Genomic DNA, 11,693 nt, shown 5'->3' on the forward strand with positions numbered 1-11,693 from the left:
TCTAGGTAGACTAGTGATTCTGAAACAGCTGATAGGACATCAGCTACCTATAACCAAATTTCCAAGGCTAGAAATACCTCCACACGAGACAATTTTTGAACCTTATCAATTCCCATTTCCTGTATGTGGTCAGTAAAGCATGTTTCAAACCGCTGTGCCGAAAGCACGGTGTCTTTTTACTTCAGGAGAACGGGTGACACTTTGCAGGGCTGCAGGAACAAAGAAGTAACTGCGCGGCATTTCCAACGTCGGGCGACCCCGCACAGCTTTCCCAGCTGGCCCACCCTTGCCGCCTCTTCACCTCCATTCGGGTGGGCGGCTTTGCTTGAGCCCAGAGGGAACGGCAGCTACCTGGGGGGGGGGTGGGAGGGGGGTGGGCTGCACACAGCTCTTCGGGGGGCCCCGGGGGCCAAGGGCCGGGGCTCGCCCAAAACGCCACCGGCTGGCGGGGAACGAAGGTGGGCGAGTCCTCCCGGCGACTCGGCAGGAGAGAGCGGTCACAGACCCCGAAGAGAGTTTTTTGTCGAGGTTTTTATCCCCAGCCCGAACGAACAGCTAAAACAGCTCCAGCTCTGTGACCAGGAATTAACCTCCCACAGTAAAAACGGCCGTTAAACGATTACGGTTTACTAGGTCTTTAAAACCGGGGGAGAAAGCCCCTTGCTGTATTAAGTTCACATATAAAAAAAATGATGCTAAACCGGTTGTTTTGTTTGTCTTTTCTGTTTGTTGTGGGGTTTTTTGTTTGTTGGTTTGGTGGGGTTTTTTTGGGTTTTTTGGTTTTGTTGTTGTTGTCGTTCCTCCAACTGCCACACACGCCCCAGCTACGACTTCCTACGCTCACCTAGGCGGGGGTGAAATTCAGCGGAATTCCAGAGCAGATCAACGGGATTGTGAACAACGGTATTTTCAGGTGCTAACGTCCGCGGGAGATCTAACCCAGCTGTCCAGCCCCCGCCTCGGCAGCCCTGCGCTCCCTTACAGGTTCCCCTCCCGAGTCACCGGCGGAGAACGACGATCTCCGATGTCCGGCACCTTTCCAGCCTAAACGCGCTCCCAGTTGCCGCTCGCCGGGGGCTGCCTGCGGGACATCCCCAGAAGCTCTGGGGCGTCTGATTATGGCTTTTGCGGATGGGACACGCTTTGTGTGCACGGAAAGCAGACTAGTGCCATGGTAAGCTGTTATTTCTACTAATATCAAAGGTGAAAAGAAAAAAAAAAAAATGAAGTGGTTGGTGTCTCCGTTTTGCTTCCCTCCCAGACGGTGTGAGGCTCGGGAGTAAAAAGAAGGCTTCACCCAGGCTCTTCCCGCAGTGCGGAGAAGAGGAGGAAGAAGAGGAGGAAGAAGAGGAGGAGGAAGAGGAGAATTGGGAGCTGGGAGGCTGATCGCACCGCAACACTAGACTTGCGATGTGCAGCGCATACAAGAGGAGGAAGGCGTCCACTACCTGAAGCAAATGGGATCCGAGCTCCTTGGCCACGTTATCCAAGGGGCCTATCCTGCTCGGCTGTCCCCAGGCGTCGCCCAGACCTGCAAGGGAACCAAGGAGCTGGTTAGAGCAGGAAGCGGAGCCCGGCCCGCCCTGTCTCCCCGGCGGGACGGGAGCTGTTCGCAACCCACCTACTCCCCCCGCTTCTCCCGCGGGCAGCGGGCCAGGCCGCGGCGTGGAGGCTCGGGAGGTGGGAAAGGCTGAATCCCTTCCACACACGCGGGGGAAGGGAATTGCTCTCTTCTGGAGGTCCCGGCGAGGGCACCCCCGCGAACCCCTTCCTCCTTCCCCGAGGAGCCTCCCGCTCTACAGCGCGCCCCAGGGAGGCGCCTGCCCCAACCGCTTCCCCTCGCCGACCACGCCGGCACCTTCCTGCCAGCAGCACCGTGCCCGTTCCCCCTTTCGCCACAGCCGGGAGGAGGAAGATTGGCCACACACTGAGGGCCCGAGGGACGACCCGCCTTGGGGGCAGGCGCGGAGCACCCGGCCTGCCTGCAGCTTCGCCAAGCACAGCACAGGGCATTTGGTTCCCAGCGAGGGGTTCACACACGGAAGGCACAAGGAGCCGTGAGACACTCGCCTGTCTTCTGTGCCGGAGGTGCGGCGGGACGGCTCTCAACTCCCGGCCGCGGGCCTGACCTGCGCGCCCCCCCGCCTGCGTTCCGCTGCCCTCCGTCCCTGCGTGGGTCAGTGGCTTGTGCGGGGTGCCGGTCTCGACGACCCTCACGCTTTCCAAGGCGGGTCCCGGCTGGAGAGTGCGCTGAGAAGGTTAAAGAGGGCGGGAGCCCCATCGCGGGCAAAGTGCCCCGACGGCCTCTTCACCAGCGCACGGAAGGGACCGAGAAATTTGCCGGCGTGATTGCACAGCTTCACCCCCGAGCTCCTGCCCGCAGCCAGCGCGGCCCCGCTGGGCTCCGATCCCCTCTAACCCGACAGGCCCGACCCAGCCCCGCTGCTTCGCCTTAGTGCTGCCCGGAGGGCTGGAGGCAGCTCGTGTGCCCGGCACTGCCTTGGTGACAGCGAAAGGTTATTGATGGAGCTTGAGGCGAGGGAGGGCTGGTGTGGCGTTTGCTTGTTTGCTCGTTTTTCGTTTACTCCATGCAAAGAAGGCGTGCAGCACCTCCCCGGTGGAGCTGAGACCAGTACCCGTGCCAGTCGAGGAGCTGGAGGCTCCTGTCCGGCACCCTGATGGCAGGCTCTGTAGCGTGCCGTTGCCCCCAGGAGTGCATAAACAGGGAGGGCAGAGGGAAGGGGTATAGGACTGCAAGCATTTAATGCCTCCTTTTTAGAGACAATGGAGAAAAAAGAAGACTTAAGCCCTCGGGGACACAGCACAGATTCTACGAGGCCACGGAGCCTTAAGGGTGCTTCACTGCCCATGCTTCCCTGCAGCCTAGAGACGCTGCGGAAGGGCCGGTGGCGGGTGAAATGCGAGGATGCTCGGTGCTGCCAGCCCACACACTGGCAGGGGCAAAGGCCGCTGCAGCAGGAGTCCCCCTCGGCTCCCTTGCGGGAGGGAGAAGAAGTTAGTATCCAGGCGGAAAGTCATGCCCTAAGCTCCGGCTTTGGAGCGTGCTTCCAAACGACCCGCCTGACGTTCTCCTGGATCCGCGCATCCTTTGGCCGAGTGTCCGCAGGTAGCACTGGTCTAGAAACGATGGGAGCCTTCCTCCCCGCCCTTGGGGCATCCTTTGGGGTGGACAAGATCTCCCACTGGAGGAAAATGAGGCGGCGAAGAAAACGCGTGGCGAAGCGCGCCCGAGGTTCTTTCCCCTGAGTTTCGCCTCTTTCTGGTGCCCCGGTGTCAGCAGAGCCTCCCCGCTCCCGCCGGGCAAGCACAAATAAGCCTGCGGCTCTCAGCGCCAGGCAGGGCACCCCGGGGACCTCGGCCGGCCCCGACGCCTCTCTTCCGTCGTCGCAAAGCAGTAGCAGCGCTCAAGGTCAGTCCCAAGAGGAGGCGTCTGTCTGCCTGCCCCATGTCAGTCGCTCCGGCTGCCCCAGCAGGTCTCTCCAAACCGCGCCGCAGAAGTGCACGGTGTGCGGCTACGCTTTCTTGTGGGTACGGGTAGGACACCTTCCCTTCGCCGAGAGGAGTGTTTGGCCATGTATTGGGAAATTTGCTTTGAAAAGACAAACGAAAAGTCTCACTTTTCTAGCACCATTTCCCAATTCGAAGTTTAAAGAAGACCCCTAAACTTCTAGGCATGCTTCAAAATATTTTTTTCTGCTGAAACGCTGCTTTCCCTGGGGCGGAAAGTTTGAGGATCGCAGAGACATCCTGCAGTCTCTTTCCCGAGACGATAACAAACGCGAACAACAGAGCCAGACCTGGTGCTGAGCGGCTTGTCCTTATTTCGATTTACTAGTTTCAAGTCGCGATACATGGGAGAGAGAGAGACTTCTTCTCCTTCAAAGACAGTTAGGCATAGCGATGTAAAAACTGCCCTGAAACGAGCCCTAACTTTCTGAAGGACGAAGTAGATTTACTCTTTGTGCCACTCACGAAGATGCTCTTCAAGAACGAACTGTCTCTGCAGCACCCGTGCCTGACAATCTGCTCCGTCCTGTCCACCACGGCTGGCCAGGTACGGTTTCACAGCATCCCCCAAATCATCTATTTTGAGGTTCTTTCCTAACCTGGACTAAAAAAATCACTTCCGCAGATTTGTTCCCTTTGAAATTGTAAATTGGAGTTGCAATTGCGAACTCGCATCAAACTTAAATGCGTTTGGTGGATCAGCCTGGCATTCGTGTAAGCTTATTTTAAAGCCGATGATTTTATCGTTTAATCCACCAGCAGATCGCTTTAAAGGTGGAAAGAAACGAATAAAAACCTTACGTTCAGATAAAGGACTAACGCCCATTAACTTGTTTTCCGAGAGATTTGCAAACGTGCGGTATGCGTCCTGTAAACATATGGATGCAATAGACTCAGCCGAGCTGCTCCTGCCCCGCCAGTAAATAACGCATTTTCACTCACTGGACTGGAGCGAGGCCAAAAGAGCTGCCGATACAAAGCGAGTGTTTCCTACGTCGCTTAAACGCGGTGGGCGTTTGCTGGGGTGGCCCCAGCCGGGAAAGGGGTCTCCGGCGGGAAAGGGTGCCGGGTCTCCGACACGGCTGTGCAGCCGGTGCGCTGCCGAACGGGTCATTTCGAAGCAAATATTTTTAAAATGCCCAATTGCAGCACTAATTACCTGCGACGCTGGCCCAGACAGCGATTTCCCTGCTAGCGAGCGAGCAGCTGGTGCATCCTTCCCGCAAAGGCTGAGGACACCCGTGGGGGTGGCCTCTCCCCCTTTGCCGTGCGACAGTATAGGGGATCGCCTGCAGCCAGAGGCCTGGGGAGACTCCGGGCGCTACCGGTAACGTAAAGCCCGGAAAGCCGGAGCCGAGCTCAGCGGCAGAGCCCGCCCCAGCGGGTAGGAGCTGGCACGGCGAAGAGGTCGAAGGCGCAACCTCCTCTTTGCTGGCATCCGGCCGTCGGCAAACATGGATGAGACGAGCCCCTCTCCCTGTTCGCCCTCCGTTTACTGGTTTGTGTAACGACGGCTGGTCCCGTTCCCACCGGGACCGTGCTAGGGGGGCAAAACAGGCACAGCGGGATGCCTGGCGGGCAACGCTAAGGGAGAAATAACCGACCGTAATCGCAGCTGTGCCCAACAGCCCGTCTCCCGGGCACAGGGCGGCAGGTTCGGCTCTGACGACGGCGTCCTAGGGACAGAGACGGGGTTTTCAGCAGACACCTCGAAGTACGTGCTACTTTTGCTGTTGAAAGACGTAGGAATTCTCATACGAACGCGTCCCCTCCCCTTCGGCAAACCCGGGCACGACTGCCCCCAAAGTCTTTTGACGTCTCTGGCTGTTTTTCAAAGCATCTCAACATTCACTTTGTACTATTTCCCAGTTTCTAGAGAGTGGAGTGAGTCAAACTGTAATAAGATCTAGAAATATTTGGGAACAACTCCCATCTTTGCTCTCCAAATATATAAATTTGTACACACACACATTTGAAAGCCCGGTAGTTTTTCTGCCTGGGATTCTGATAAAAGATTTACTTAGTGATGTTTTATGTTAAGTATCGGATTGCCCTGTAACTTGGAGTATTTCCTTTGTGTCTACTGTATTGTTCCCCGGCTCCCCCGAAGATCACAGTCCCCTCGCATTATTCAATAGCCATCCTTTACAAGGAACCTGGGTCAACTGCAAGAGCCGGGATTTTCAGCACCGCTTCTCTTTAGGGATTTTTTCCCCAGCGCGGTTGTGCCTTCCTTCGTCGGGAAAGCCAACGGAAATCACCAGGGGACGGCGAACTGCCAGCCCCGGCACCCACCTGGGACGGGGCGGAGGCGGCCCCTACCCTCGGTCTAACTTTGGCTCTTTCGTTTAGGCGAGGCCCAGGGTTTAGCATAAGCCCTTGAGATGGGGAAGGCAGCGCGACTCTGCGCGAGGGGCAGAACTGACACCTTGCCCTAAGACCCGAATGCAGCGGAGGGAGAGACATCTCAGCCCCGACGGCACATAGGATCGTACCGCTTGACACGCGGGTCCGAGGGGCCGAGTCTGGAGCTGACGGAGAGTCTCCGGCCCCGGCGGGGTAACCTCTGTTCGGGGCGGGAGGCTTCCAGACTGCGATGGTTTTGGGAAGGAGCAGGGCTACGTTAGCTTAACTTTGGCAGGGACGTGCCGGGCCTCCCGCCTCCTCTCCGCGGGCTTCAGCGTCACCGCCGGCTGGAAAGCTGGCCGAGGGTTGGGCGATGGTAGCGACAGACGTCAAAATCAAGACAATCGTTAAAAAAAAAAAAATAAAAAGGTCACGTTCTAGAGAAAAAAACAATAACACCCTCCAGGACACTCGGACAAACCCAAACCCGACCCTTCCCGGCGAGCCAGAAACACCAGATCATGTTAAGAGGCCCGAAAGCGGGCGCACGACAAACAGCGCGGTCCCGAGCAGAGCCACAGCTACCACGGCAGTGACCCCCTCCCGCCCTCCCTTCCCGCCGCCGCCGCCCGTCCCCGCACCGAGGGTCTGCCGACTCCTGCCGCAGCTACCGGGAAACACTAATGGCATTTGGCACTTATGTTTTAGTAAGACCTTCAATGCCACTAGTAGCGGTTATTACAATAGAGGCACGGTTTCGCAGAGGAATTACTCGCGCCGCCGGGTCGGGCTTTAATTAATTAATTAATTAAGCTCTTCAGAGTGAGTATGAAAATTAATGAAATAGCTGCAATTCGACTTGATTTTCTTAAAACATACATTCACAACCAGGTTTAAACCGAACGAAAACTCTGCATGAGCCTAGTAATTTATATTGTCTGCGTCTCGGAATAAGGAACAGGTCTAAGGTCTACTGCTGAGTCATTTTATTCAGAAATTTTTTATAAACCACATTATCTTTTTGGTAATTTATTAATTAGTTCGTTCCCAACCCGTTTAAACATCCATAAGTGTGCAGTTTTTTAGTCAGTTTTCGAAACTGCTTCGGGGTTGGGGGAAGAAACGGGTCACAATTTAATCAGTCTGCCATAACCATGAGGCAGAGAATCGCGGGGTTTAAATGCATTTTCTTCTTGCGAATCCTTCTTTCATTTGCTTATTTAAAAAAAAATACTGACAGTCAGGACAGAAGTCCCGCGGTGTATTTTTGTTCTACAGTGATAAATGCCTTGGCAAAAAATCAAAACACAAGAGAAGACGGTATTACAGAGCGGGAGCGCGGGGGAGGCTGTAGGTTGCTGTCTCCTGGACTTTATTTCATGAATCTGAAGGTCAGAGCGAAACCGCACGGCAAAATCTGTGATGTCGGAGCACGAAGTTGTGCCTTCCAGGGCTTTCACTTTGCGGAAGAAAGGAGCTGGAATATAAATCGCCTTTCACTCTCATTTCTTTTGAGCCTTATCGGGCGCCTCCGCGGGGGGATCTATAAGTTTAGTCCAAAATGTGCATCTTCGGGAAAATCCCGACAGAGGTGAGCAGGAGAAGATCTATCTGAACCCCCTTACAAGCCCTGTCGAAGCCCTGGGACCAGACACCTCAGTGAGAGTCTCAGACTTTACCTACACTATGTGTCAGCTCGCGCTGGAAATAAAACGTGTGGGGGAAGCCATCCACCGGAGCTTTTAGAAACATAGTCTTCTCTCTCTTCCCCTCCAGTCTAGACAGAGCTGGAAGCCAGTTTTATATCTGGACAACGTTTCTGATCACGCTGGCTCCAGCTACCCTGGGTCTAGCGCGCATGCTGGAGTTGTCTCAGGCCTGTCCTCCCACCACCGCGAGTTGGAAGAAGTAAACTCCCTTGAGCCTTACAGGTGTGATGCCTCGGTGATGGCCAAGGCGGCCAGGGTGGCATGGGTCGCTGGTCCCCCGGTGACAGCCGTTTCAGGGGCGACGCTCGAGGAAGTGCGGGCCGCGCCGGTCCCTCTGCCCTGGGAGCAGCGGCCGACGGGTGGCCAACTGTTACTGCCCACCTTTATTTCAAGCCCCAGGACCTCGGACGTGGGTCCTCCCCACCCGTCGGGTCCAGCATACTCGAAGGGGCACTTTCCCCAGGTCTTACTGTCCCCAGAATTTAAGACGCCGTGCCGGGCAGCCGTCTTGGGCTGTTGGACTTCCCACCCCCGCCCCAGTAAAGCCAACTGGACGCCACCAGCTAGGTATGAGGGGGGAGAGGACCTTCCTCCCCCACTTTCCGCAGACAAATTCAGAGAGAAAGGGAAGAAAGGGGCGATGCGGGGCCGAGTGCCGTCGGGCAGCCCCCCTCCCCGCCCCATCCGGCACCAAATGCCCTGCTGCAGCCGGCGGGGTAGCGGGCACTGCCCATGGCCGCCTCTCTGCAGCTCCCCTCTCTGCCCTCTACCCTCCCGGGTACTAAACACACGGCTCGGGGGCTGGAGACGGTTATTCCTGGGGCCTGTCATTCCTGGGTGCAAAGCTTTGTTTTTGAACTTATTTCCATCCGTACTTAAGACGATGAAAGATCAGGAATTCGCTGTATGCATTTAAACGTTGCTCTTAATAAGCAGAGTGTGCGGAAGCGCACGCCTGGCCTGTTTAAGGAAGACAGACACATAAAACACACCCGAGCTGGTGGGTATAAACCTACTCTCGGCGTCCTCTTGTTACTCGAGGCTCAGCAGGACTGGAAAACCAGGAATACACTCAGCAGCATCTCGAAACGTGCCACTCTTCTTCCCTCCTAAATCAAAGCCGTTCGGGGGCAGGTTCCCCAGGAAGGGCCGGCGAATGGCCCCCCGAAATTACGACGCGCTATTTCTCATCGCGAAATTTCCCTATGGGGGATAATGGCTCAAAATTGCAGCGGAGAAGTGTCTCGCTTCCCCTTGCTTTGTTCACCCGGCGTGCTTCAGAAGCGCACGCTAAAGAAGCCCTAGTTTTCCGTAGCACTGCTAGCAGTTGCTCTCGAAATTACTGAATTAGATGACCATAACGGTAAGCTTCTCTCGGTTTGGGAGTGGGATTTTTGTTTTTTTGTTTTTTTGTTTTTTTTTTTAAATTTGAGGGCTTTTAAAGCTCCTTAGAAACCGCGACGGAGAGCAGACCTTCCACTCTGGAATTTGCTAATTCCTTCACACACACACTCCCGTCCGGAGAGGCACAAACAAATGACAAAGGGGGGAGCTGGGCTTTATTTAGCCACCCGCAGACACTAACCAGCGTTTCATTTCACGCCTCCCATCAGCTCAGCGGCGGCACGGAAAGGACCGGGCGGCCGGCTGCTCCCCACGGGTGCCGGCCAGCTGCCTCCCCTCGCCCAAAGTGGCCGAAACTCTGCGTCCTTCGGGCGCTCGGGGTATAGGTGCGAGGCTGATCGGGGGGTTATTGTTTACCAAACCCCGGGAGAAGGAGAGAGCGGTGTCAGGCCTCGTTGTTGCGTGTCTCCGAGAAAAGCTCAGGAGTCATCGGCGCTCGCCCCCCCTGCACGGCCCTGGCCGTGGGGCAGCGTGGTCCCGGCCCCGCTCGGGGGCAAATTCGGCTCCGACTGGTCCTCCTCTCTCGCCCCGGCCCCAGGAGAAGGCGGAAGACCCCTCTGCGAAGCCGTCGCGCCTTATTTCCCAGCCTGCTTCCCTACCTTCAGAAAACTCCAACGAAACCAAAATAATAATAACACCCACGCTATTTCTCCCCCTCCCCCGGCCGTGCCTGGACACCGGCAGGAGCACTGTGCCGAGGGGCCTCCCCGGGAGCTGGGGCGACTTGCCTCCCGGGGCCGCAGACGCCGGGCACGCCGGAGCCGGGCGGAGCCCGCTCTCTGCGGGACGTTCCCCCGAGCAGACGGAGCCGAACCGGCAGCAAAGGAGGAGGGGGGAGAAGAGAGGGATTAACCGGACGGCTCTACCTTCCCGCACCACCGTCCGGGCTGCCCACCCCCGCCCCGCCGCCAGCCCGGCGCAGTCCCTGGCCGGGGTCCCCTTGCAGCCCATATCCCAGGTCGCGGCTCCCGGAGGGCTCGTCTTCCTACGCGCGGCCGGGGAGAGCTGTTTTCGAGTTTAGGCCTCACAGGACCAGAGTTGCTATTTGCAGCCCGCGCTTTGCACGGCACCCCCCGGCAAGCTTTGGCTTTCGGGCAGTGCAGCGCTGCCTCCTCTTCCCAGGCAAGCGGCGTCCTTTCCACCCCCAGCGGCTTTTCCCTTGCTCGCCACCCGGTGCTGGGACCCCTGCAAACACCCCCCTTCCTCACAGGAGGTAGAGGAGATGCGGGCTTTTCTCGGGGTATGCGCACCCCACCCGCCACCCCACCTTTCGGGCCGCAGTGCTGCCCCGTCCCTCCTGTGCGGGCCGGGCAGGAGACAGACAGCCCCTCCCGGGGCACCCCGGGGTGGTTACCTTCGGGGAAGACGGCTCGCATTTTCAGGTAGCTGGTGGTGAGGCGGATGATGGACGCCTTGTCCAGCTGGGAGGTGATGGCCGAGGGCAGAGGCAGGAGTTTGGCCAGTTCGTAGAATTCTCCATTTTCTTTTTCCCGTCTAGTCTTTGCCGCGTTCTTGGATTTTTCCTTCATCGCGACTACTGCAAGGCGAAGATGACACTGGCATATTAGACCCGATTCTTCCGAATTGCAGGGGGCATGGATTTCGGCGAGTCAGTATTTTCGTTTAAGGAAGGGAGGGAATTCACCCAAATCGAATCGAATTTAAAATAAAAGGGGGGGCGGGTGGAGGAGAAAAAAGGGGAAAAGAGGAGGGAAAAAAGCCAAAACAACCAAATAAAAACAACACCGACAGAAATGGCGTGAAGAGGGGGAAGGCGATCTCTGAGCCACAACTACGACAGGTAAGCCGCTCGGGAGAAGGCAGTTCTGCTCTGACCCTGCAATATCTAGCGATTCGAAACCGAGAGTGAAAGACCTACACGAACCACGGTCTGCTCTGCCTGCAGCTGGAAACGGATCTTCTCCTCAACGGGGAGCAAATAACTGGGTTTACTTCACTGAAGGTTTCTTCTACTCAATCCTTCCCCGTCCAAAGATAATAATAAAAAATATTAAAAATAGAGGGTCCACGCAAGAAATCATCGGGCTAAGCAGGCTGAACCATTTTTGGACACTTTGTCTCTTAAAAAAAAAAAAAAAAAAAAAGAAAAAGAAAGAAAGAAAAGGAAAGGAAAGACCGTGCTGCTTGTTTAACGAAGTGCAAAATGAGCTGGTCCCAGAGCCCGAGATGCCGAGGAGACGACTAGGCGGCAAGGCAGTCCGCCGCTAAACGAAAGCCAACGCCGGTGCGGAGGGAGCTGATGGCTGGAGCCCTCCGAAATCACAAGCTCGCATTTCCTTCAGACGCTTCCCTCTCGGCCAACTCTCGGCGGGCGGCGGCTGGTCTTGCAGCAGAAAGACGTTTTCTCCAGTCCCCGAGGGGCTACTTCAGCGCCGGGGCGCGGGGGGTGCCGAGCCCGGCGGGGCGGCGGCGGGGCTCGGCTGGCGGTGGGCCTGCGGGCACGGGGGGCTGCTGGCCGCGGGGCTGCTCCCGCCGCTCCGGCCGCTGCGCCCAGCTCCAAATGTGGTTCTCATGCGGAGTCAAATTAAAGGATCCGTTTTCCTCGGGACCAGTGCCACTTCAGCGTTGTCTCTTTCCAAACAAGTCCGAGCGCTGGCAAAGGCGCGGGTTTGATTTTGTTGGATTTATTTTTTTCCCCCTCCTTTTAAAGAAAAAGCATTTGCAAAGTCAGGAATTGCTTCCTTT

General features: G+C 56.7%; 1 protein-coding gene across 4 annotated transcripts in view; it reads right to left on the bottom strand.

Moving 5' to 3' along the window:
* The window catches only part of SIM2 (SIM bHLH transcription factor 2), a 64,933-nt gene extending 53,493 nt beyond the window's left edge, over window positions 1–11,440 (bottom strand). For 2 of the 4 annotated variants that reach the window (XM_065632746.1, XM_065632771.1), the window contains exons 1-2: window positions 10,342–11,440; window positions 1,449–1,531 (exon numbers count right to left, since the gene is read on the bottom strand). In XM_065632746.1, the coding sequence (XP_065488818.1) occupies window positions 1,449–1,531; window positions 10,342–10,516 (258 nt within the window). In that variant the 5' untranslated portion in view covers window positions 10,517–11,440. The remainder of the gene's footprint in view (window positions 1–1,448; window positions 1,532–10,341) is intronic. The other 2 variants (XM_065632764.1, XM_065632755.1) reach the window with 2 other exon arrangements.
* Between the last annotated feature and the right edge of the window lie 253 nt (window positions 11,441–11,693).

This window comes from Caloenas nicobarica, chromosome 1 (genome assembly GCF_036013445.1).
Source record: "Caloenas nicobarica isolate bCalNic1 chromosome 1, bCalNic1.hap1, whole genome shotgun sequence".
Taxonomy (NCBI): domain Eukaryota; kingdom Metazoa; phylum Chordata; class Aves; order Columbiformes; family Columbidae; genus Caloenas; species Caloenas nicobarica.